The sequence below is a fragment of the Corvus hawaiiensis genome, chromosome 2, assembly GCF_020740725.1.
Source record: "Corvus hawaiiensis isolate bCorHaw1 chromosome 2, bCorHaw1.pri.cur, whole genome shotgun sequence".
Classification (NCBI taxonomy): Eukaryota; Metazoa; Chordata; class Aves; order Passeriformes; family Corvidae; genus Corvus; species Corvus hawaiiensis.
The window spans coordinates 98,269,028-98,297,022 of record NC_063214.1 but is presented as its reverse complement, the minus strand read 5'-3'; the positions used below and the strand labels follow the sequence as shown (position 1 = coordinate 98,297,022).

The 27,995-nt window shown below is 41.1% G+C and overlaps 1 protein-coding gene across 2 annotated transcripts; it reads right to left on the bottom strand.

The window, feature by feature from the left end:
* Positions 1-19: 19 nt before the first annotated feature.
* Positions 20-27,219, bottom strand: RAB20 (RAB20, member RAS oncogene family). Of its 2 annotated transcripts, none has more exons than XM_048328314.1 (2): positions 26,873-27,219; positions 20-1,115 (listed from the first exon to the last, which is right to left on the bottom strand). In XM_048328314.1, exons 1-2 carry the CDS (start codon positions 27,042-27,044, stop codon positions 595-597), a joined length of 693 nt encoding a protein of 230 aa, XP_048184271.1. In that variant the 5' UTR covers positions 27,045-27,219; the 3' UTR covers positions 20-594. The 2 variants fall into 2 exon arrangements, with proteins under 2 accessions (XP_048184271.1, XP_048184278.1); XM_048328321.1 differs by lacking the exon at positions 26,873-27,219 and adding an exon at positions 1,842-2,729.
* Between the last annotated feature and the right edge of the window lie 776 nt (positions 27,220-27,995).

The following is a 27,995-nucleotide window of genomic DNA, read 5'->3' as shown; positions in this document are numbered from 1 at the left end:
CAACTGAATAGTACATATCCACAGTGATTTTAATAGTTTAATAGAGTTTAGTTTCTAAATCATACATTGTCATGTCTGACATAAAAAGATTGAATTGATTTATTAGCTACAAATATAAATATACCTGAATTTTCTTTTTTGCCTTAAGAATAAAAAAGTACCATGTGTTCAATCTTCCAAAGTTAGAATCGTAAGGGAAAAGAAGATAATCATATGAAAGTTTTCAAGAGTACACAAACAGATCATTTACATGCAACATGAAATGGCAAGTCCCTAAAAAATCAGACTCTTTCAAATCTGTCCAAATGATTGTCACTACCCATTGTAATAACACACCATTTGTCTTCAGAGCCCATGGAAACTGGCAAGTCTTACTCCATAATTTCACTCATATTCCCATTTTTTTATACACAGAGCTTCCCAGAAGCCTTTAATGGTCAGAAGATTTATTTGTTTCTATTTTTTTTTTTGCATACATCATTTTAGTCTATTTATTCCTTGACTTTTCCTTTCTGGTGAACTGCAAAGCAGTTCTTGCTCCTCATTTTGCTGGAGTGAAAAATCCCTCCCCTTTTCCTATGTCACATAGATGGTTCAGGCACAACAACCTGATTTTGTCCTTTTGGCTGGCTTGTAGTCCGTGATGTCTACAGTTTGCGGTGGCCCCTCAGCTTTCTGCCGTACAATTATTGGGACTACCATGTCAAACACAGTTTCAAAGAGGTAGTCCACCTTGTATCCTGTCTTTGCACTGGTCTCAAAACACATTTTCTCAGCTGCTGGAACATCCTTCTCATCTAGCATTTTGTATTTCAGTATCTTTTTATAGAGTGCAATCGCATCCTCTGCATGGACTTGTTTTCGCACCTTTGAGCCACAGCTGGCAACAGACTTCTCAGGTCTATTTTCATCCGGTGGTAAAGTACAGTCATCACTGAGGTCAACTTTATTTCCAACAATAGCAAAAATGCAGTCAGCACTTGCACTGTCTGTCAGTGCCAAGAATTTTTCTTCCAGCTCAGTCAGGCTCTGGAGGCTGTTCACGTCGTACGTGAGGATCACAGCAGCCGCTCCTCTGCAGTACATAGACCCAAGGCCATGGAATTGCTCCCGTCCTGGCAAAGGTTTAAACACAACAAATGTTAGCGTGCTGGAAAACACATTATTAACCAAGCAAAAGAGCTTAAGGAATTTTAAACAAATTTCACAAGTCTGGATGCAGCAGCGAAGGTAAAAATGTGTTATTTGTAGTACTTTCAGGTTTTTCCTTCTGTTTTTCCTTAAGAGAGCAACAGTGCCACAGAATAGCTCTGCTCACTGCTGGCTCAGTCACAGAGAAGGGAATCTGTAGAGACAAATGAGCGAGGAAGCTCATGCAGCATTCACATGTGCAGAGAGCAAAACAAAGCTGGCTTCTTTTTTATTAAATTGCATGCTAGTTGATTTATGTCACATTAACTACTACCCTGCTTGCACCTACAGATGGCCCATCCATCTACCTCACCATTTACAAACAAAAAAGTTCTACTGTTTCAGGTTCTGCTAGAATTTATTACTCCTATAAATTCAGCACACATTTTCAGGTACATCCAGTTCAGAAATCTGGATCAAAATCAGTAATCCACTTGTTCTTAGGTTTTGAAGGATTTTGTAAACTATTTAGTCTGATGCTACACACCCACAGTTCTCAGGAACATTGGCTTGACGGGAAAAAATCCTTGTAAATGACTGTGGAATAAGAAAGGCAGAAGAAATTAATGCTGAAAAATGCAGGTCAACACCCATTGGGAAAACACACCTCCACACAAACATGCACACTGTGAAAGGAACTCAGATTCTACCTCCAGCTGGGAACAGAACAGTCACTGCAGTAAGTCCTTTGACAAACATCAGGACTCTACTCCACAGTTTCCAGAAGAGACACAAAGTGTTCACCATTATCAGTAAAACAGATCTGGAAAACCTCAAGCTAGAACATGCAATCCAAATCTCATTGCACTTTTAATACTGAGTGAAACTCTGATAACTGCCAGAGAAACAGATTTGGAAAGGTGAAGAGCTCACTATAAAGAGAGGTAAAAGGAAGCTGGTGAGGATGCTTAAAAGTATGTGAAACATTTGCATGAGGAAAAATTGTGGGATCTCTCAGGCTGGTGAGTGATTGGAAAAAAAGGGTAGAAACAAATGTCTATAAATTCAGGCCTAATGCTGAGAAAGTAAATAGTTGCTCTTCAGTTACTTTCTTGTCACACAGAAAATGAGAATTTCACATCAAAAACATGCATGTAATTTTAATGCTTTCCTGCAAAGTGAATAATTGGTAATAGCAGTTATATGATATTGCAGAGGTCAAAAGTTCAATGAATAGCATTCAGAAAACCATTAGGCAAAGTTTATGGAAAATTGCTTCAGTGCAATTTTGTATAACCTCTGATTTGCTTTCCCTCAGCAAAAGAAATTCTTTAATTAATGATCTGGTATGTAGGAAAAAGGAGGTTTAAAAAAAAAATTAATAGCTATACCCTTGTTTAGGTATGTTGAGCAAGGGCAAGGGAGATTGGGATACAGGGCAGGGAGGAGGTCAATCCCTTTATGCTTTTTTTTCTCCAATATCATGTTAAAGTTGTACTTTCAGTTGCACTGCAATTGAGTCTTTAAATGTCCCAAATTTTTCAATAAAGTTTGTGCCATGGCAGATTTTGTTTTCACCCAAACCCCAATTATACTGTGGTCTGGAAACCACAATGGAACATGTATCTCCCCATTCTCCCACTTCAGATGCCTAAGCCATAAAACGCAGCCCCCAGAATCATTTGCTGCAGCAACCGAGTACTAGAACAATACTATTACTTGTTTTATGGAATTTGTATGCTAATCTAATCTTGCACAGCATAATACAAACCATGACACTTTTACATGGTAACTACCAACTGACTACTGCTGCAACTAATATATTGTGGAAAGGGGGAAAGAAACAGTAACAATTTACCTTACATACAGGATTAATTATGTCAGAGGAATTATGGATAGTCTCCCTTGCTCATCCTCACAGCACAATCAACAAGAGAAAACTGCACGATGTATTTTTGCAGCAGTTTCCTTGTACAGACCACTTCTGACACTTAAGGGCTAGAACAACTCTAAATATGGAAAAAGACCCAAAACTACACAAAGTATTTAAACTTATATCTGTCCTCAAGGCATCAGGCAAAATAGTATTAGGGTGAAAAACTTACTGCATAAGAACAGCCATCCCCTTCTTATAGCCAATTATTTTTTCCTCTGGACCCATCTGGTCCCACTCCAACCACACATTTTTTTATACAACTAGTTAAATTGAATGGTAAGCCCTGAATCCAACAATTTGGCCCTTTCAAAAAAATAATGGTAACAGAGAAGAGTGACAAAACTAACAAATAATTTGCAGTCAAAGGAATTGCAAGAACCACCAAATCAACCACAAAGGCACAACATCAGGGAAAATTCTGGAAACCAAGCAACCAAAAACTAATTTCCATTTTTCTTTTCATCTTTATATTTTGCCTTGTTTAGAGCAGTTCAACAGCCCTACAGCTGTATCCCTATCTGCAGCACCATTAGCTTTCCAGAAGCTCTTCCATCAAGTATACAAACTCCTGTTGGAGACTTCAGCCACTCAGAGACAGCACAGCCAACAAGCATTTTCAAAGTCCTATGATGAAGGAAATCAAAGAAAATCATGAACAAATCAAAGAGTTTTGAGCCAAATGGACCTCAGTACCATAAAGTTCATAATAAACCTAACAGAGAAAGAAGCAGACCTCGATGTCGCTCTTGGAGCTCTCTGCCTGCCCGTGGCTGCTGAGAGTGGTATCCAAAGTAGTCCATGAAGTTGCTGTGGATGTTTATGAGAGCAGAAGCCAGATTTAAATGCTCCTTACCTACCACCTCTTCAAAGGCTTTTACCACAACTTCTGAAGTGGCACAACTTCACACACACGCACTCTTTCAAGAAAATTTCTATCGAAAGAACTAGTTTTAAATCTCTCAGTGTTGAGCACATACAAGAATGTAAAACAGGCTGTTACTTTCAGGCTGCAAGGGATAAAACACAACAAATATTAAAGAGCTAAAACGGTCTTCGATAAAGTGTTGAAAAAAGTACTGTTTCTACTCTGATAGCACAGTCTGAGTGGCAGCACAACTCAGTTCCTAAGGTAAATATGTAGTGGGGGAAAGTACACAAAGGTGGGCTACACAGGCATGCTATCATTGCATTAAAATTGTACAAGAGCACAAAATTGTCCAGGAAGTTCTCAGTCCATAAACTAGGTATCTTCCAAGGATTATCACTGTGATTTAAGCAGTACTGTAATCCAAATAGTAGAGAGGAATTAACACAAACACAAGGAATCAGCTAGGTTTTGTCTTTCAGATTCTCTTTCTGCTTTATAAGAGTCTGAACTTGAGTATACACAGAGAGCGACAGGAACCATGCCCTAGGGAGGTAGCTAGAAGAGGGAAGAAAAGAGAAAGCATGACACCCATGACACAGCACAGAAATCAGTATCAAAAAGAAATTATCTTTAAGGATTCAGCTTCAGTAGATGAAGGTTCAAAGGGTGACACTTATGCTCTTGAGTTACCTCAGCAGGAACATCCTCAGGATCACAAAAGTAGACAAAGATCCCTTTTGAAAACGGAACAACATCTCCTTCTGTTTGCAGACAAGGCAGTAAAGTTGTGACCCTTTAAAGGGCATCAGGGGAAACCATTTTTCTAGGAACTGAGATTTCTATTTCTGCACATATACCAAGATATGTAATTACTATCAAAGAACAAACAGTAAAGGTCCCTAAAGGTTTCAGGAAAATTCTCCTGCCCACTTATGAGTCAGGCTGTCAAGTTTTGACAGTGATGAAGTCAGAGTTCTTCATTACCTTGTTCAAGATTGGTATTTATTTTTTGTAGGTGGCTTTATCATATTTCCCTTGAAGTCAGGAGCTTTATTAAGAACTGCACTACACCTCTGGTTACTTGGGGATAAAAATAAAGCTCTCCATCCCAAAGGATTAACAAGGAGGACATAAGTAGGAATAAGTGGAAACATGAGTCACAAAGCACTGGAGAGTTCAATTTCTACTTGTCCAGGAGCTGCCCGAATACATGATTTCCTGATCTGCCAGAAAAATGCCAACATTTGGTTTTTCTTCAAGACAAAATTCCCCATGGAATTAAAGCCTCTGAGAGAGAGAAAAACTCAATAATTAAGTCAACAAATGCAAGCAAACAAAAAACTCCACCACAACACCCCCCGCTCCTCCCCAGAAAAAAAAAAAACAACCACCAAACACAAAATCAATTACAGTTGAGCAACTATAAAATTCATTTAAGCTCCACCTTCACCCAGTATTATACATTCACAAAGCTGCATTATAGAAGACACTTGCATATGTTGAAGTTTCAGAATGCAACAGATGTCTAGCTCTGCTAAAAAACAAGATGACATTTATTTTGTTTATACTCATTACTTAGATATGAATCAACATTCACGGCATGAACTGTGGCCTATTTTAGCAGCTTCTATTTAAGTTATTAAAATTAGATATGTATGTCTTGGCCAAAGCAGAATATAACATAAACATAGGAGAGTAGTGATCTTAATACCCAAAGGGCTTCACTTTCATGATTTAAAGCAGAAAGAGCTACACATGGAAGAAGAAAATAACAACCACATGGGTTAAGTGAACAATGAACAAAGGAGAATTCTTTAATACAGCTCTCCAAAGAAAAAACATCAAAAACAGTCAAGAAAGTGGGCTCAAAGTAATACATTATTGAGACACGCTTACTCCACTTCTAAACACAATTTATTCTGAACTGTTAAGTCAAAAATCTTTATCTCATAATAGAAGACTTAAATTTGTGAAAGAAATAATCTCTTCCCTTAAATCTATGCAATTTTTACTTAATGAGCAAATACTTTGAGTTCTGAGGGAATCTGAAATTGCCAAGACCCTGCAAACATCCCCACTCTACAAACGTGAATTATTCTAGGCTTATAAAGCTCCTTCTGCAAAACAGCAGCTCAGTGTCAGAAAACAACCCACACCAACAAGGAATAATCATTCACTTCTCACTTAAGCAGGACAAGAAATCATGATCAAACTGAGCCCTGTCCTTCAGTCAGCTTTAATCATCGTACTGATTCCTTCTTCCTACCAATATACACACACAGTCCTTACCACAGCAGTTATTGACAAGCTTAGATCCAAAGCTAAGAGCCAAGCCTAATAGCATTTAGGTATTTATACTGCTGCTTTTATATAGATAAAGGAAATGTACTGCATGAGCTGCTTCTCCTCCCCTGGAGGCTGGCATTCAGGAAGGCAAATATACTCTGGACATTAATTCCAAGCACTACAAATCTCTTCCCATAAAAAAAGATCACAATATCCCAATGGAGGCAAGTCCCAGATTCAGAGGAACCAATGATGTACCTGGGCTGACTGCCACAGATGAGAAAGCCTTATGAACTGTAAGCAGTGAAGCAAAAGATGCTCTCCAATACATTTAACTCCATGACATTTGAATAAAAGGCAGATCTCGAGACTGCAGTGCACTGTTATACAGGAGGAATGTAACATTATTTTCCTGATTGGGAAGTGGCATTACATTATGTCACAATAATCTAGTCCCCACTGAATTCACATTCAGAAATCTTACACAATCTACTGGCAGACTATAAAATAGAATTCTATCCAATATTAAAAATTCAATTTAATAGATCTGATTTTTGCCTGGACAACTGGATAAAGTTACTCAAGAAAATCCAACAAGTCATCTAACTGGAAGCACAGAAAGTTTTGATAAAACAGGAAATGCCTTGGCACTATAATCCCAAATTTATGAGCTATGGTTCCACAGTATGACTTTTATCCTGAGAAATGAAGCTGTACCCTTCTACGTAAATAAAAATGTTAGAGATATTTTTTTTCTTTTTAGAAGTCTACCATCAGTGATCCAATAGTGTCTGGAATAAAACACATCCAAAATACATGTAAACTCTGTTACTAGAGAATCCAAATTATGATAGAAATAAAAATCTAGGAAAAATACACAGAGATAAGTAAGTGAAGGGCTGTGAGAAAGGACTAATTCTTAAACACAATTTTTAAAAGAGCATGAACCTTATCTTTTTTCTTTGGAAGGAAACTTATGTAGGAATACTTAACAGATATTAATATATTCTCCATGGAATAACAGGAAAATCTACAATAGGTTTCAGGAAAAGCTGGATGAAAATAATAGCATTACTAAGCATTTTCTAAGTCTTTTACTAGGGGTTCTGTCTCTAAAATAATACTCAAGAGAAAAAATAAAGCTCATCTTTTATTTTCATTCCTTTACATAAAAAAGCCAACATCCTTGTGGGCATCTAAGTTAGCTATTAAGTTTCTGCCATGAGAAGACAACTACCCCCTGGAAGGCTACTCTACACCAGCACCTACCAGTGCACATTAAGAAATGCAGTTCACTCTTCCCCTGCTTTATCTAAGGGTACCAAAAGCACAAATTGTGTTGCCACACAAATAAAATAAACCACCACAACCTGTCTGGAAAAGGAATTAATTCAGAATATTTATAAATGAAAAGAATCACTAGAAGGCATCTGAAATAAAGAAAAATGGGATGCTTACTTACCAAAAATGGAAATTCCACTATACTTTATACCTAAGAATAGTAGTACATTTAATGAAAAAAGTTTTATGCAGATGTCTTTTAGCCTACTTCTTTCCTCTCCCCTTGAAGTATAACAACTAAACTAAAGCTAATTAATATGCCATAAATAAGATTTGAAGGACATGTTTCAGCAAGAACCAACAAATATGAAATATGTAAAGGACTTTGCATTAAAATTCTACCCACTTCACCTACTTTCTTGAAAGATAAGTCTTCCCTTAAAAAGGATTAATAACTTCACTAAAGTAATGCCGTCTATATTTCTTCACAGATTCAAGCTTATTGCTTGTTTAGAGCCTTTTCAAAAGGAGAGTTACACAAATCCCAGGATGGTTGGGGTTGGAATGGACCTCTGGAAATCATCTAGTCCAACCTCCCTGCTGAAGCAGGCTTGCCTGGAACAGGTTGCACAAGATCATTCCAGGCAGTTTTTGAACATTTCCAGATAAACAGGATCCAAAACCTCCCTGGACAGCCTGTTCCAGTGCTCTGTCACACTCAAAGTAAAGAGGTTTTTCCTAATACTTAGATTACACGCCCTGTGTTTTGATTTGTGCCTTCTGTCCCTTGTCCTATCACTGGGCACTACTGAAAAGTCTGGCCCCATCATCTTGACACCCACCCTTAAAATTTGTATGCAGTGACAAGATCCCAGCTCATCTCAACCAGCTAAAATAAATGACAGCAGGAACCACTATTAATGTGCTTCTCTTTCTGGTTCTCACCAGCAAGAAGTGCTCATAATTCTATTTTGGCTGTGTTTCCTGTTTTTCTTTTTTGCTATATACCCCCAGAATGATTATAGGCCAACCCACTCAAGAAAGCCCTGATTTGTCAGGAGAAAAATCCCCTTTACACCCCTGACCTTTTAAAGAACATCTTTCCCGCATCAAACTTGAAGTATACCAGCAGGTCAAGCAGTTTCAACCAACTCTTTAATTTTTATTAGAACATCAATTCAATTAACATTCCAAAAGTGATACTTTGGCACAATTCACATAAAACAATCCTTCCAAAGAAGTTCACTTAAATGGGCCTTTTATTGTTAGGACAAATAGCACACTGAGAAGTTATGCAAGAATGTCAGCGTGGTGTGCTGCACATCACATGCCAAACTCTGCAACATGTGGTTAATGATCTACAGGATCATCTGAGCGTTATCTGAAGAAGATGGGTTGTTGCAATATGCTTTTCTCCAGCAAAAAGGCACACACAAACCTCTGTTTAAGAAGAACGGCAAAACAGAAAATAATGGGATTGTTTTGCTACAGATTAGTTCTGCTTCGTAGTCTCCAAGAAGATTATCAATCTAGGCATGTCCTGGTAGAAGCTCCAAAATAAAAGACTAATCACCACCTTTTTCTGATGTGTGGAAGAAATGCCTCAAAAGCCATGTGGCCTTAATTCAGAGCACACCTCCAAAGAACCAACAACTGAAACATGGGTAAAAATTTGCTGTGTTTTTTTGACAGTTAACAGTGCGATAGTTTGTGGAGAAACGTGCTTTTAAGTAAAAGCTTAATTTTCTAAAGGCAGCTAAACTAAAAGCAGATGCCTAGCAGTTTACAGAGGTGCCAATCAATCTGTTACATCCTGCAGAGCATTCTGAGTCACAGAGGTATCCAAAAAAGCCTATTACCACAGATGAAGCCTTCTCACCCACAGCTCAAATATAATAAACACTCCTCAGTCATCCTGTCAAATCCTGTATTATTCGGTCATGAATTACTTTAAATATACCCAGAAACTTTTTTAATCCAGCCCTGAAGAGTAGTTTGTCCATCTTCATTCCAAAACTGGTAGTGAAGGCTTGCATTTCTGGTTCCCAATGACAGACCCATCAGACACACTCAATGAAAGGAGATCAAGTTTACATGGGAGAGAATAGAAGAGGAAAGAAAAAAAATCATGAAGGTAAAAAACATTTACAGAGCATGATCAGAGACCAACTGTAATCCTCATTCAAATCTGACCTCCTGCATAATAAAGATGATAGAATTTCACTCTGTCCTTGTCTTGTGACTTAGGAGGAATTTGTGTTCTATAAAGTAGCTAAAGAAAGGAAAGTTAGTATCCCACCAATAAGGCATTGGAGTTCAGCTTTCAGATTCTGAACTTTCATAGACCTTCAGCTTCACAAAGTAATCTGTTCAAAAAACAAACAAACTCCCCTCCCTCAAACACCAAACTAAAAAAATATCACATTCCCCAAACCCCAGAAAAACTCCACACTCCTCCTAAAAAGTATTCCCCTATAACTTAACCTCCTTCTTGTTAGGCCAGAGAAATGAGTATTTTTTCCACTCAGACTCTTTGCCTCTGGCATATTTCTCTAAACTAAAAACCATACCTGTAGCTCCCTTCTCCCACCTTTCCATATTGTTTTAATTACCAAGAATGTAAAAAGAGTCTCACTGAAGTTATAACATTACTTAAATTCTTGACTACTTTTATCTCTTCCTACACTTGTACTTTTCAGAACAGCTCATAGGTTCTGGGACACCACGAGGTACCAAGAGCTTGGTTTGCCATCTACTACCAACTCAACGGACCTTGCAAAATATATTGCTGCCCAATAACTCCAGCTTAACCTGTTGCCAGCACCCCATAACATTAGTCTCTCTTCATTTGCAGCCTTATACATTTGCTTAGTGTATTTCTAGCTGCAATTGTCTTTTTATAGAGAGACTTATAAACTGAGTGCCTTTGGACTAAAGGCATATTTAGGGTTTCCATAACCAGCAATGCCTTCAGCTGCACAATGCCTATATAAAGGAGAAGAAATATTATCAGAGAAGATTCTTATTATCTACAAGATTTAGCCCATTAACTAGTTTCAGCTTTTCTGGAACTAAAGAATACCTGGAATCTGTTCTGCTACATAAATGCAAAATTAGTTTTTTTGCTGGCAAGAATAATTCAGGACTTAGCATTCTAATAATGAAACTAAGATGGAGCTTCTAAACTCACAAGAATTTTAATTTCAAAATAGAAGTTCCCATAGAAACACCAGTATGCTTTCTATCCAAAGCTATCACATTTCATAAAAACACGAATATGCTTTCTATCTAAAGTTTTAAACTTCACCATATTATGTCTAGCAACACAAAGCATTACATAGAGACACAGAAAACCTCCTAACCACATCACATAGCATGTTTTTGCCAACAAAAACTTTGGCTAGACCGGCATAAAAAAAAAAATATTTGTAGCTAAAGATCCCACTGATGTCTCTACAATCCTGAATAACTTTTACATTTAGCCAGATAGATTTACTTTCTTCAAACCATTCATTTTATTTAGTTCTCTTTATATACTGCATTCATTTCTTAAAAAACAAGATAACCCCGGAAGATTCAAGCAGTTTATGTATTTTCAGCTGTCTGGAAGGGTAGTGCCTTGTAAAAGATGAACAGAACTAACCTTAACCCTGCCAGACCGGCAAGTGTACCAAGAGTTCATCTTCAACACAGACTGAAAAAACAACACCAGTATTTATCTATTTCTCTCTGAAATCTCACAGCTGTGAAAGGAAACGTTTTATCTAAACACTGATACCTGGCAAAAGAAATGAGAGCACGAGAGATTGATGGGACATTACCATCCTGTCTACGAGCAAATGCTCCACCAGAAATCTAGCATCAACACCATGTCTACTGAAAATGTGGCAGGGTGCTTGAGAGTTAAATTTATGAAGCTCCTGTATGCCTGTGCTGAAATGAAAGCAGGAATGCAAGAATGAAACTAGAAATTTAAATCTGAGTAAGTAAAAAGCATTGATGTAAAATTCTTCTGAAATTATGTGTCTAAAAGAAAGTCTGAAACTGCTCCTTAGAAAGAAGTGGTCATTTGGCAGCTTTCCTTAAGGAAAATATGATTGGAAGCAAATCATAAGGGGGGGGAAAAAAAGAAACCTTGGATTTACTTTGGAGGACTTCTGCAGGAAGCAATATCACTGAACACTTAACTGGAGCAGCAGAGCTTGATGGTCAAATATTGCTCAGCAGTAACAAAGAGGCCACTTACAGCAAAGGGCCGTACAACAACCTGACCTGGGCAAGACACTCACTTCTGGCCTGTGGGAGAAGCTTTTCAGCTTTAACACCTGCTGTAACACCAATTCATATCCTCAAAGAAAAGTACCTTCTACAGAAAACCAATTCATTTTCCACAGGGTGAGTTCTAAAAGCAGCTGGTTTTTCTTTCCAGTACCTGAAAACTGATACTTTTTCCTTAAATTTACAATTCCTTTCTACAGGGGTAAAGGCACTGCAGATGACCCCACTTCCCGACACAATTTCCAAGCAGAGGGTGTTGCCAGGTCCTTAACTTCAGAGTCACTCAAAGGAGACCTTCAAAGCCCACATTCCCTCCCAAAGCTAGCTCTTCAAACTGAGAAGCAGGTCCTTAGTCCTGCTTAGGCAAGAATGCGTGGCCAGGTGTACTTTAGCACAGTTTGACTGGCACTGCAGGGCCAGGAGGTCACTCCACACTTACTGGATGTTTTATACTGCTCAACAAGGAACTGGCAAGTTAGCTTGGTGTGCTGGTTTGGCTGGGCCATAGTTAATTTTCTTCACAATACCCAGTATGGGGCTGCGTTTTGGGATTTGTGTTGCTGATTTGGGAAACTGCATAGATAACACAGGGATATTTTAGCTATTGCTGAGCAGCACTTGCACAGTGTTAGGGAATTTCCTGTGTCTCATATACTTCAATACATATTTTAACTTTAATTAATACATAACACATACTTTAACCAATATGTACCTTAAGAAAGAAATCTTGAAGACACACAAGCAGGCTATCCCTATGTGCTGAAAGATGATGTAGCCTACCTGGACTTCAACAAAGCTTTTGATACTGCCTCCCGTAGCATACTGCTGGAAAAGCTGGTGGCCCACGTCTTGGAAAAGTGCACTCTTTGCTGGGTTAAGAACTGGCTGGACACCTGCACCCAGGGAGTGGTGGTGAATGGTGCTGCATCCAGCTGGAATCTGGTCAGTAATGGCATCCCCCAGGGATCAGTGTTGAGCCCAGTCCTGTTTAATATCTTTTTTGATGATCTAGATGAGCAGATTGAATCTACCACCAGCAAGTTCACAGACAACACTGAGTTGGGTTGATCTGCTGGAGGGTAGGAAGGTTCTGCAGAGGGACCTGGACATGCTGGATCAATCAGCTGAGACCAGTGGCACAAGGTTCAACAAGAACAAGGGCTGGGTCCTGCACGTGGCAACAACAACCCCAGATAGAGCTCCAGGCTGGCGATAGAGTGGCTAAAAAGCAGCCCAGAAGGAAGGGACCTGGGAGTGCTGGTCAACAGTGCATGTCCCATGAGGAGAGGCTGAGGGAGCTGGGGTTGTTTAGCCTGGAGAAGAGAAGGCTCAGCAGGGACCTTATTACCCTCTACAACCACCTGAAAAGGAGGTTGTAGCCAGGTGGGGGTCGGCCTCTTCTCCTGGGTAACCGGCAACAGGACAAGAGGACATAGACTTCAGCTGCACCAGGGGAGGTTTAGGTTGGACATCAGGAATAATTTCTTCACAGAAAGGGTGATTAGACATTGGAATGGGCTGTCCCTGGAGGTGTTTTAGGAAAGACTGGACAGGGATGGCACTGAGTGCCATGGTTTAATTGACATGGTGGTGTTCAAAGGTTGGACTTGATCTCAGAGATCTTGTCCAACCTATTTGATTCTGTGACATCACCCAACCTGTGAGGGGCTGGGGGTGCACTAGAAATTGGGACACAGCCAGGACAGCTGGGCCCAACTGACCAGAAGGATATCCAACACTATATGGTGTCATGCTTAGCAGATAAAGCTGGGGGCAAGGAGCAGGAAGTAGGAAATGTTCAGAGTGATGGCATTTGTCTGCCAAAGTCAACATTACACATGATGGGGCCCAGCTTCCCTGGAGATGGCTGAACACCTGCCTACCAATGGAAAGTGAGGAATGGATTCCTTATTTTGCTTTGCTGGTGCACACAACTTTTCTTTACCCACTAAACTGTCTTTGTCTTAACCCATGATTTTTCTCACTTTTACTCCTCCAGTTCTCTCCCCCATCCCAGTGGGGCAGAGTAAGCAAGAGGCTGCTTGGGGCTTAGTTGAGATTGCCCTCCTAAATGTATCTCAATAAGCACTTTGAAATTCTACCACTCGTCAGTATTCGTGCCAGCTCTCAGCAAAGAATTGTTAAGTCAGAGTCTGCCCACTACCTCACAGACAAGAAATTCTTCCTGGTTTTTTTCATTCTTTATTCCTGTTCTAAGCTGAGTTACGTTTTTCCACTTCCTCATTAGATACTTTGCTATAGCCTTAGCTCTTTACAACCTCTTTTTTTAAAATCAAAATTCCCTATAGGATTTTTTGCAGAAGGGTTAACTACGTACATACCAAGTCAATCGGTACAATACACCATACCATGTTCTAAGTGAGGAAACACCATAAACTTAATAAACATTTTAATTAAGGGCATTGACATTTTAGAGAGGACAAAAAGTTTATTGTTACTCATTGCACACCCTCTTTGGATTAAGTTTTGTATCCAACCATACATAAAATCAAATGGTCTACTCTTTTAGAAACATTCATTTTTCCATATTATCACTTTAACCCCAAACACATTATATGCACTTCTGCCTCCTGGCTGTCAGTCATTTCCCTTCTTCCCAAGTATAGGAAACCAAATCATCAAGAAGCAGCTGTAAACTCTTTTGTGCACATCCACCCAACAGGAGTCACACACAATAACAAAGTAAGTTAGCTTTCTTTCAGACCCACAGGAGAGCTTCAGAGCTTGCTGCCCAGAGAGGCTGTGGGCATTCCACCCCTGGAACTGTTCAAGGAGAGGTTGGATGGGGCCCTGAGTAAGCTGATCAAGTGGGTGGTATCCCTGCCCATGACAGGGGAACTAGATGATCTTTAAGATCTTTTCCAACCCAAACCATTCTAGATTCATTTACAAGAGCATTAGCTATAGCAATACCTATATTCCATCAAACTCACTTTCATGATAATTCTTTCCATTAATATTTCAAAAGCACTAGCAGCAAAGACAGGCCAACAGAACCCAGCCCTGCCCCTCAGTGCTCCACTTCAGGGCCATCCCAGGACACCAGCCAGAGGCTTTTAAGAACCTCAGTACATAGACAGTTTCAGGGATCTCCAGACTGTTTCTAGCACAGCATCAGGCCACCAGAAGCAAGAGTTTTTTAGCCTTCAGAAATCAGTCTGGAAGGTCACATATCTCTGGGAATGCACGTTCCAACCCTACCACACAGCCAGAGACCATCCTCTTCTTCCACAGCTGCAGCACAACTTTGTTCAGTACAGGCATTGGGGCACTACAGTGTGGAGAGGGACCCAAGTACACTAGCCATGCTTCCTTTTGAAGATAAAATTAATTACTAGGCTCATACGTAGACAGCACCTCAAGCATTATTTCCATAGATCTTTTATCCTACTAATACGTTTGCAGGTTGATTAGGAGTAGAGGACAGGAAGAAGAGAACTGGAAATACTTCTAGAGGCCTAGCTCTTACAAGACTGTAGTGCAAGACAGCAGCTAAGTGCTGGTATTCATCACTGATCACTACTAGGTGAGGAAGGGCAGGAAAGGCACCTACAAATGACAACATTCACATTCCGAAAAACAGAGTCCAGGTTTCACAGGAACACATTTGAGAGCTGGCAGGCTGTTTTGTCAGAAGTGACCTCCTGTGTCACATGTTTCAAAAGTGAGGAATGGTTTTTGCACACGTAACGAATAACACAGTTCTCCAAAATGCTTCAGGAAGCTCTGGCTATCAGATCAGTAGCAGGTACCCACAGCCGGTCTGCCCCTCCAGCTACTTGGCAAGTGCCTCTTATTTAAGGTTAAACCATCTTTTGGTGAAATGGAACTGAGGTGCAGTGGATAACTATATGGTAGCTCCTGATTTGTAACATTGTGTTTAACTTCAAACCAGCCTTCACTAGCAATTTGAAAAATATTTAAACTTTGCTAAATGTGTAGAAATAAAGGCCATGGATCTTGCAAAAGAATGAAAAAGTTTACCGTTTTATTTTTTTGAAGAGAAACTCATACTAATAACATGGGACATAAAATTAGGGTCACTCATTATGATTTGTTTCAATGTTTTCAATGACTTACAGGCAGGTTCTCAACTAAGAACATAAGCAATGAATAATTACCCTTGAAGAAAATTACAACTGCTTCTACTCCTTACCAGCTACCACCAGTTTCTACTCAGCTGAAATCATCTTCACTGGGTGCTTCTAAATAGTTGCTATTTGTCAAAAGCAGGAGGCAGTGCTGGTTATCCAGTGGGCTGCCTTCAGCAAATATCAGAAGTGGGAGACTGTGCCAGACACAGTGCTGCTACCTGGGTTTTGTGGGGATGTATTTAAAACTTGTTCAAATTATTAAGATAATTTTATCACAGGGTGTGTGACTTGTGTTTTCAGAGCTTACGCTAAGATAAACAGATGGTCTTTACATTTCCAGCACTACTTCCTTTTAATTCTATTTCCAGCTTCTCTGCCTACACACTTAAAAGCATACATGGTATCCACAGTTTAGCAGCATTAATTTGAGAATTATAGAACTGTAATCAGACAAGAGGCATGGTACATAATCAACCTCATCTCACTAATGTTCTCCAACCTGGTACAAAGGAAGTACCACTAAAAATCATAAACAACTCAGTTCTGAATTTTCTGAACAAAATAAGCTATAAAGAGCAATGTTACCACTGTCCAGTGTCTGCACATTCAACCCTCATGCCAAGAGGGGAAGCAACTTACGGAAAAGGAACTGCTTACTGATTTGCTTGCACTGCATCCTTTTCTTTCATAATTCGGCAGTATCTCTAGGTCACAAAGTGTTCTGCCACTCAAAGAGAAGATAGACACCAACTATTCCACTTCCACTGTGGTTCTGAGATGTGAAGTGAAAAAAGAAGTTGAACACGACAATGTTGAAAAGTCACACAATGCTAGAACAGGAAGGGAGATAAGGGAAACAATACAAATGTCATACAGCTATCTGCTGCAGGAGGGAAAGCTCATGTCTTAAAGACAGTTCTACAGTCTCATAAAAGTAAGAAGCAATCATACTGGTAGGGATTGGAGCTGAGTTTGAGAGATTTTTAGTTTCTCAAAATTAGAGATTTAGTTTTTAAAAAAGCAACAGCCTGTATCAGGAAGGAAAAAAAATTAAAAAATACATTCACTCTCATTATACCAGCGGGGATTTTTTCTTTTGTTTTAAAACACCTAAGTCTCACTTGCAGCAAACCACAAGATTTGATGGTCCCTTTTATGAGGCTTGGAAGATGCTGACTCAACTACACAGAGCTTTTTCTTTCATTTATTTTTGTAACTATAAGCCACTACAGATTCAGGTTATTTCTCCCTTTTCTGAATGAACCAAAATCTTTGCTTTTTTTTGAGAGCAAATGATAGGTGGAAAATAAACAAAAAACCCTCTAGAATATTACCGAGATCCTTATTTCTACTTTCAACGATTAAGAAAAGAGCAACAACAGATTTATATGTCCAGATCACAGACGTCACCATGAAGAACAGAAGCTGAATTTTTGAGGCCTTTCACAACAAAATCTCACATGTTTAAATATTATATATGACTAAAAATTCACAGGTAGTCATCAGCTGCAGAATGCAAATCAAAAGTTTTCCTGTTATTTCAACTGTACTGAAGACCATTATTTTTAAACTAAGTATGTAAGAGTGGTTGGATGGCTGGACAGCATCCTTTCTCTGTATTTTTTAAGAATCTCCTGAAGTACAAAAACAGTAGTTAGGAATATTAAATCATGTAACAGAATATAGAAAATAGGTCATTGTATTGAAAAGAAAGGCTGAGGGAACAGGGAGAAGTATCTACATCAGATGCTCACACAGGTCTTTAGGCTCTCAGCACAGATTGTCCATGAACAGCTTTTTGGTGGCCCATGCAAAGCCAACTTCAATTCTCGTCTGCTTCCTAAGAGATGGAAAGGTATACTAGGAAATTCACAAACACATCTGATGATCTATCTCCCTTTAAAAACCATGTGAATAAGCACTCTTCTCGATTTGTTTCTTTCCACACCTACCTAGGTGTGGAAATCTTGAATGCTTATTGAGTTGGTTGCTCTAAAGGAAGCTATCCTGAATCTCCTGTGATGTAGGACGGCAAACTACTTACATTAAGAATTCAGATTAAGAGCAAAAACCCACTCATTTCCTTTGACCACCTCTGCTCTCTGCAGCACACTTGTATAAGTGAAGTTTAATCACCAACCTGAAATCTCATTTCCTAGGCATATCTTCAGGTACTGAATATGAAATTACAGTTAATCAAGCACAGGAAAAGGAATTTATCACAGCTTTGATGTCTTTTGATCAATCCCCTGGATGCTGTACCCAGTGTTTCCCCAAAAGAAAGGAAATCATTCAGACTTGGAAGACAAAATTATTCTTTCTGTTCCATAACTTTTAATGGCTCCAAATGTATCCACCACAGACTCAGTGTCTTTCCAGATGGAGACCCAGACAAAGGTTACTTGTTTGGATATTTTGCAATAGCACAATGTGACTCAAATGAGGGATTACTAAGTGTACCTTCAGTTCAGGCAGTAAAACACTGCCACTTGGAAGCTCACATGGCCAGTGGCTTCAACATGAGACAGCAATTGCAGTGAAGCAAACAATTCATCTAGATATAAATATCAAGATACTTAAACTAGCCAATAGAGTATCAGGAGAAGCTCAGCCAAGGCACTGTGAGGCTCGTTATGAGTCTCCTTGGTTTTGACATTTGTGTCACCAGAGTGTACATGTACAGAGGTGGAACTAGAAATGTACTCACCATACATGAGCGCTCAAAGTAGTAATTGTAAAACAACTACCGGCCCTACATTTGTATTTTAAGTATCCATTGTCCCCTTCCTTCCAAATGAGAGCAAAAGTTCATTGCATAGTCAATAGAAAGACACCACAACCCTGACTGCCTAAGTTCAGGCACCTAGACATACTAATTTTAAATACCTATTTGTTTTTCATTATGGAATGTAACTGGTATCTCAGGGAAACAAAAAACCCAACACACACAACTGAGTCAACATGAGTTACCTTGCACACGTTCATCTCTACATTACAGCTTATGAAGCTTTCTGTTGTTCTGTGCAATGCTATTTACTCAGCCAGACAGAGAACTACCGGGAAAAACATCTCCCATCCAATACCTGGGTTTTCCCCCCCTCACGCTCAAACTGAAAGAGCTGTTGTTTCTTAGACAGCTCAGGTATACATTTCACAAATACTAAAGTCAAACTTAAGAATGCAACAGGGCATCAGTAACTTGTTTTCTTGCCCAGAACACCTACGCCTTTACATATACCCTCTAGGACACCAGTTTAACTGAAGCCAATAATCCAGTTCTTGGACACCCTTATTTTCTCCAGTCTCTCCTACCAGCTCCCAATCCACCAGCAAGACAAATTTCCATACACCTGCAATTTTTGTCAGCAGCTTTGCCATTGCATTTACATTGTTTTACTTACCATTTTTCTTGTTCATGCCTCCCTCCCTCATACATTTTCAGTACTGTCACAAAGCAGACAGTCAGTACTTAAACTAATCTTTCAGCTGCTGAGTCAATTTTGACAGACATCTGCAAAATACACCTCTTCCTTCAGTAACCAGGGAAGAAGAATGCAATGCCAAAAGCACAAACTCTTCATTATGAAGACTCTCAGTATTGCTCCAGCCTAGAATCTGACTTTTTAAAATGCCATATGCAATCAGTTCAAGAACCTGTACCAACTCAAGTCCTCTTGAGGACACCAAAGTTGCTCATGTTTGTCGAGCACAATGCCTTGGCATGATACTGGACAGCTTTAGCCAGGCACACATCTCAGGTCACTGATACTACTCAGGGAGAGTCCCACTCAAACTATTGGGTAGTTTCCCACTTCGGCTAGAACAGCACAGCCACTTTGCGCACTATTATTAAATACCACACACAAAGCAGGGATTTAATGTGGGGGCTGGAAAGGTAGCACAGAGGTTCACACACAACATTTATCTTGGCCTGTACAAAGTACTCACGAGGTGCCATAACCTCCCCATTAGCTTGCCTCTGCAAGTCAGTACTAAAATTACACATTAGAAATAAAATTCTGCTTTCAAGAAAGTGAGTTAGCTATAGCTGAATAAATTGTGTTACTTTTGTCTTCTGTCTCTTTTTGATATGTATTTTTCACAATCCCCTCTGACAAGGTATTTCCATATTTTTACTTAATTTGCATACAAAAGCACTTTCAGCTGCAGTGAATTTGTTACCTTGACTTTACTTGTGTATCATTGTATTTTAAATTGCTGGACACAGAAGATACAACTTCCTCCAGGACTTTCCCCAGGCTGTTCATTATTTCTTCATATTTTTAATCACCTCCCAAGTTATTCTGCTCTTTTCAGAAAACGTTCATTGCAAAAAAAAAGTAATCCAGTGCACTGTTTCACAACAAAAAAACCATGTTTCAGGGATGGTCTAAAGCTTAAACCTTTATTCCTTCCTCTGAATCTACTTCAGAGGCTTTAGATAGAGCTCACTGACAGTGAACTCTTCAGGAATTTCTGTCCCTTCGAACCTCCACTCTTACGGTTTCCTTTTGAAGATATGAAAATATACAGCCTATAACCATACACAGTAATCTCAGGGAAGACACACTATGTGTGTATGCAGCACTGGTCCTCAGCCATCATTGTTTTACATACATCAATTATGAACAACTAATTAAAGTCAACATAATATTCTGCAAAATAATTTTCCCAAGGGCAGAAAGGAAATAATTTTTTTTTTTAAAAATCTAAGACTCTTGCTGGTAACTAGCCCCCAAGCCGTGACTCACCAGCAACAAACCTAAGGCATTTTATTCCCTATAACTTCCAACTTCTGTGTTGTTTAGTTCTCACCTCTTGAGCACAGGTACACAGCAGCTTTTCTCACTGATGATCCCTGATGCCCAAAACAACACTTTTTGAGGTGATATCCCCTGTGTCCTTCCAACAAGAAACCTCCTCAACTAAAGATACTTCATTACATATTCAGCAACACTCAACCCCAACTGCTGCCAGAATTTCATCTGGTGTAGAAAGGCACATGCATCAGAACCCTCTTTGGCTTCAACTAACCTAACTCAATCATCTCATCTGCAGCTTCTTTTCCCCTGCTGTAATCCTCTACTTCCAAACGTCAAAACCAGAAGAATATCAAGCAGAGTAGCTACCATCGGTCTACACTTGTGAGGAAAACAGGTCACCTAAATCCTCCTTTCTTTGTTCTGTTTCAATATGACGGGGGATCATGTTTCCTGCTTACCTACTGCCAACTCCATACTGGACATCATATATTCCACACAGGGGAATGCTTGGTTCCAGCTTCCTGGGCTGATCTCACACTCTGAGGACCAAGCCACACCCCATCCCAGGTTTCCCTTGAAAGCTAGGCTGAGTCACTGCCTTTACCAAGAAATGAAGTGTAGCTGCACCAGGGGATGTTCAGATTGGACATCAGGAAAACATTCTTCACTGAGAGGGTGGTGAGTTACTGGAACAGGCTCCCCACAGCACCAAACCTGTCAGAGTTCAAGGAGGTCCCTCTTGGTCATGTGGTTTAATGGTTTAGGTTTAATAAACCTGCAAGTAGCCGGGAATTGGACTTGGTCTTTATGGGTCCCTTTCAGCTCAAGATATTCTTTGACTCAGTGTGCACAAGGAAGTATTCATCAACACAGATAAATTCTGGGGAAAAAAAAAAAAAAACAAAAAAAAACCAGAAACCCACAAAAACCTCAAAGCCTAACTAAGCAAGGGAGTAACCTAATCCTTCTTACCAGGGGGAATCTAACACGTCTTACCAGCTAAACATTCTCACCTTGCCCGAGAAAGCTCAGCACAGGCAGCTGCCGGCACTGCAGCCTATGAAACCCCAGCAGTCAGAGATCAGAAGCTGTGAGCAATTCACACGTGCTCACCAGCACCGATAACATCAGACATCAGCAAACCAGTCACAAGAGGCCTAAGCAGTCATCGGGCAGATACACTGCAGCTGACCCAAGGCACAGAACAGCCTTTTCTAGGCTGTTCATCTCCTTTGTCCCTAACTATACGAGCTCTGACAACAACAACAAAAAAATATATATACACACATATATATCTATATCTATCTGAGTATTCATAGAAGAAAAAAACCAAGTCAGTCAGTGTTGACAGATAGCTCAAAATGAGAGGAAGGAAAAGAAGTTTGCTTTCCCAGTTAACCTTTATGGTTCCCCATTATAATGCTGCATGACTATCTGTTGGCAAGTTCAAAACTCAGCCTCTTAAAATAGAATTACAGGATCCTGATGTGAACTTTCTAAAATACTGGTCATTCATTTACCGGTTGGTTGCTCTAATACCAAGCCAGCAACACAGGGGACATGACCACTAATAATTAAGAAACCTTGTTGCTGGTGTTAAAAGACCACTTATCTGTCAGATGAACAAAAGTCAACTCAAAGAGACTGAAATCTAACATACAAAGAAAGTTTTACCTTTTGGAATACCAAGGCATCACAAAACATGCCTGAACAACCAAAAGACACCTACAATATCATTAGCTGTAGCCAGTCCACACATTATTATTCCAAGTTTAATGGTGGAATAGGACCAAGACCCTCAAAACTTCAGGAGGTTTTGTGCTGCCAGACATAAAAGATTACATGCTAGCTCTGAGCTACACACCATCAGCACCCAGCAGGAAGTTTTAGTTTACTCCACAGCTGCTGTCAGCACTGCCTAGAAGATATATATATATACACATACACACACACACACATATATATATATCCATGTATATACACACACAGATATATATATATAGCTTTGACATCCTGAGTGTCCAATCCCCAATCCTTTCACGTGAGAAAGTTCCTCTCATTGATGATGTTGCTTACTTTCCTTGCTCCAGAAAAATACTGCTTCAAAAAAACTATTACAAAGGTCTCAAAGCATGTACTCAAATGCTTTCGAGACTAGGCCTCTATCCAGCAAACTAGTTCTTTAAAACATGCTAAATGTGTACAGTTTCTTTTTTTTTTGTACAGTTCATGCTCTCTTTTTTTTAGCACCTTTGAATTAACTGATCCAAAGAGAAAACAAACAAATGTAATTTTTCACATCAGAATATAAGAAGTAAATAATTCTATGCACCAACCACAAATACAACAGCAGCCATGCTAGGTCAGAGACAAGACTGTCTATCCAAGCCTCTGACAAGGGAGAAACAGTCAAAAACAGATGGCTAGGACAAGAAGAGCTCTGAAACATGGCAAGCATATGATACTTCTCCCAAGTATTCCCCATCTGCGGCTTGTTTCCTTGACTTGAATGCAACTTCCAAATAACTTCTCTCATAATCATCAAATTGGAAAACAGGAAATGTGGAACTATTTGCCATGAGCATTTATATTAAAAAAACAATCAAGTTTCACAACTTCTGCACACCCAATTTACAGGGCTTGTGGATAAGAACATGAAAGATTTAGACTAGACTAAGCAGCTGATTTTTCCAAGGATAAGTAGCAGTGTGAATGTACAGGTAAAAGAAGAGTCCTCCCTAGAATAACTGATTTACACTTCAAGTCTAACTTGGTAGAACAGGTCAGGTGTGCACACTGTGATTTCATGAATAATAACAGCACAGAAATGTACATTTTAAGCACTTTGGTAAGCAAATTTAATTCTTCCTAGGAAAACGAGATTTTTCTAAATATCAGAGCAGGAAGTAATGCAAAATCAACAGTGATTAGTGAAAATGATAAGCATTTTAAATAATTCAGAAAATCAGAAATAAAACTTGTCTAGTACTAGTATCCATACACACTTAACTTTTGATCCATCACCACTACTGCAGATATTCTCGTCAATCACTAAAGTCTAACTGTGCACAAACATCACTTTGTATTACAGAAATGAAGCTTCAGTATATTGAAGCTTGCATTGTTACAGCCAAATGCCTAACCCATACCAGAAACACAAATAACCATACAATCTGAACTGCAAGTAAAATATAGGGGACTTCTATGGAGATAAGTCCCCAAAATAATGCTGATAAGTGACAACAAAAATAAACATGCATTCACATACTAAATACAACATGAATGGAGAAAATGAAAAAATATGCATTCCAGTTTACCTTGTTTAATTATGAATTGAACTAGTACAGTAGTTACTACCATGCAACCCCTAATTTTTGTAGGCCAAATTTTCCATATTTCTACATCATACATAGTTTAAAGTACTACTGAGGTATTAAGACAGACATCCTGAGCTGCCACTCAGTATTTAGGTAGGTGGGATGGGTGCAAACTTTGATCCATGTTTTTGTCATTGCTGTGCTAAAGAATTTTAAATCTCCTGGATGATTGATTGTTGCTGGATTTCTCTACATATCTACACATACATAATTAAAGAAAACAATGTATCAGTGTTTGGTAACTCTATAACTGCTTCACAGAATTCAGTACTTAGCTACATCAGGTTAATAAACAGACAAGAAAAGCTAAATTTTAAACTCCTTAATACGCATGCCAAGCTTACTTGGTAAGCCCACCTGGTAGAGATAAGACAGTGAGACCACAGAGAGATAAGAGGTGCACACCAAGGTCTCCACACACACTGAGGCCAGCAAAAACATAAGGTCCGCACAAAATAAAAATAATAAATAAATAACACCGACTTTTGAATCCCCTTGTGACTTAACACCAGAGTTACAGTGTCAACAAGGTCCCTTACTTCTTCACCAGGACAGCAGAAAGCACATATGTGCCCTGGGAGCTTCTATTTCTCCCAAGATTAATGAGACCTGTTAATAAACGAAAGCCCACAAGCCCCAACAGTCCAGCCCAGTTTTGGCAACTTCCATCGTTCTGCAAGACCACCAGTCAACAGGGAGACAGTGCAAGAGCCCTTGCCCGCCTCTGAAACACAAGAGAGGGGCACCCAGGCTCAGTGCTAACTCCAACAACAGAGAAGAACAAGGAAGACACATTATGCCACCCCTGGTACAACAGAGCAACACTTTTCAATTGCTGTTCTGCAGATACAGGTTCAGCAATTCTGCTCCAGAAGTCCTGCTGAGCAGCAGGAACTTCTTCTGCAGAGCTGTGCAGTGGCCCTGCTCCAGGCAGCAGAGGGAATTGTGGCCACTGGGAAAGCGATTGTTGAGCTCTAAACACATGCATTGTCCTGAGACAGGTAGCACCTGGGTGCTCCACCTGGCACATGGAGATTCCACCTCTGGAGCTTTCCAGATTCCACACACAACTGGAACCTGATTCCTCAATTAACACAGAATAAACTACTGCAAAAAGAGTAAATGACTGAAAAAAGGGGTTCTAAAACCAGCAGATGAGCCTTGGAGGAACTTTTTTTATTATGCATACTAAAAAAAAAAAAAATAGAAGGGTGTAATGGAAATTACCAAGGAACAATCTCACCAAGACAGATAGTTTTTTTAATTGAAATAAGCCCACTGCTAATCACCCACGGGGGTCTGGCTTACTAGAAACAACTAGCAACTGCCCACAAGAGACTCCCCATAGTAAAACACATCAATTCCAAAATTAAAGTAGATTTTTTTAAAAACGATGGCAAAGGACATAGAAAGTATATTTAAGACAGAGCTACTGGTAGAGAGCTTTCACGATAGTAACAGATAACTAAATAAAAGAAGCAAAAGCTCTTAGACACCTCCTCCCCACACTTCCCAAAAGTGTTTCTGTATAACTTTTCAGCAGTTTCATTTCTCCCCTTCCTCCTTCTCAATTCCTGACACAGGAAAAGCCATTTTGGACTAGATTGTGACATGAAGTGACACAGCAAACGAACTTCCCTCCCAAATTTCGTCAAGAGGAAACTGGAATATTGCACGATGCTGCAGCTCCACAAGGACATATAACCTCCATTCTTCATGCTGCCACTAGCCAATTTTTAAAAAACCAGCTAAACATGGAAACAAACAAAAAATAAAACAAGATTATATTTCCAAAGAACAACGTAAAAGCAAGAGTGTCCATTGACTTCATTTTGCTGGACACTCTGGTCCTTCACATGACAGAGCAGAGCTTCCTGACTTAATAGTCAAGAGCAAGACATTCATACGACTAAGACCACAAGCCACTTCTCCAGTCTTTGCCCTCCCACCTCCTCCACCCCAGGCCTCCAAACCACAACCCACACCGACTCCTGCATCCCGGAGATGCTGCCTGCCACAACAGTGGGACAGCCAGCCCCTTGCTGCTATCCCAGACAGAGACTGCCGGCAGCCCACGCTCTCTGTGCACCAATTTCTTACAGCTGCGGTGAAGGGGAACGCCACGTCGGAAGGGCTGGCAAGCAGCACGCGTTTGGAAGCCCGAGTCTGACACCAGCTGATATCTAACTCAGCAGTACACAACGAGAAGGGACGAACAGAAGCCATAACCTTTCTAATGCCTGACTGAACTTGTAGTCAGTAGCCATCTACTCGGGTAAAAGAAAGCAACCAGGCACCGCAATCCTCCCTGTACATCCCCATTTCGCAAAGCAATTCTAAAAGTACTAGAGAAGAGCAGCTGTAAGGCCCCTTAAGGCCCGTCAAAACCGTGTCTCTTTTCAGACTTTGTCCTACCACCAAACCCTGTTTCAGGCGACTGACTTTACCGTAGTGCCGAAACAAGGCGATAAGCACCAGGGCAGGTTTCCCGGCGCCGGCCGCCCCCACCGGGGCGCCGCGGGGGTCACCTCCCCATCTGCCCGCCGCCTCTCGGAAAGGCGAAGCTGTCCCCAGCGAGCTCACCCCACCGCAATCTTTGCCATCAGCAGCTCGTACATTAGGGCCGAGCCAAAACTGGGGAAAAGAAAGCCCTATGCATCCCAAGGCACGGAGGGTGCCGGGGGCAGCGCCGCTCTCACCGGACCCGGAGACAGGAGCAGCCCGCCAGCAAACACCCCGCGGGTTTCGGGGAGCCCCGTTCCGCCGGGAAACGCTGGGAGCCCCGGGCCGGACCCCATCCCCCTCGTGCCGCCCCCTGTGCCGGGGATCCCGCTCACCTGCGGTGTCCCAGATGGAGATGTTGTACGGCCCCCACTGCTTCAGGTAGAAGGCGCCGCCGACGGTGCTGACCGTCTCCTGGAAGCGCCGCTCCATGTAGCGGTGCAGCAAGGAGGTCTTGCCCACGTTCATGTCCCCCAGCAGCACCACCTTCCCGTCCGGCTTCTTCATCGCGGCTCGGCTCGGTTCCGTGCCGGGGGCCGCTCCCGCCCCCTTCCCCGGCTCGCTCCGCTCCGCCCGGCGGGGCCCCGGAAGCGGCGGGACGAGGACCGAGAGCCGCCTCCGCCGGCACCGCAAACTTCGGGAGCTGCGCTGGAGCCGCCGCGATCCGGCCCCGGTTCCGGCGGCTCCTCCTCCCCCACCCCGGCCCGGCCCCGCTCCCGCCCCGCCAGGGGGAGGGAACGCGGGCGGGGAAGCCGCCGGAGCTGCGCGGACCCTCCGCCCCTGCCCTGCGCCGCAGGAGCCGGGGAAGGGTCCCGGCCGCCCCGGGGCAGGGTGGGCGCTGGCCGGCTGCCGAGAAGCCGATTCCCGCGGGGGTGTCGGGGCCGAGCTCGGCCGCGCTGAGCCTTCGGGGGATGCAGCTGCGCCCTGGGATGCTCGCGTCCTTCCAGCTGGAGATGGCACAGACACCGTCTCGCAGCCCTCCTGGAACCCAAGGGAAAGCCCGCTCATCCCGCTCGCCTCCCGGCGTGTACATGGAGGGGCAGGAAGTTGCTCCGAAATTAAGATCTCTCACAGAGCTGTGATAGCTGCCAGGCAAACACCTTTGCCCTGGTGAGAGGGAGGTATCGCGGATTATTTTCTAAGGGGCAGGTCTACCCAATTTCGCAGTCAATTGCCCAGCTGCTGTAATTCAGATTAATTTGATTACAGGTGATGGAATTGCAATCATTTAAATTACCCAGAGATCTAGCCTATCACTTTTGTGTCAGTCCTCTTTATGCCAAACAAATCTGGGAAAAAATATTAATAAAATACAAACATGCTACAAATTTTGGGCAAATAAAGGGATGATGTGTAGACCAACTGGAGAGAAACAACTGTTACAGAGTTCTTAAGAGAACTTACCAGTTACTAATTTTCTCACCCTCCCCACAGGAAAGTTCTCAGATAGAAACCCTT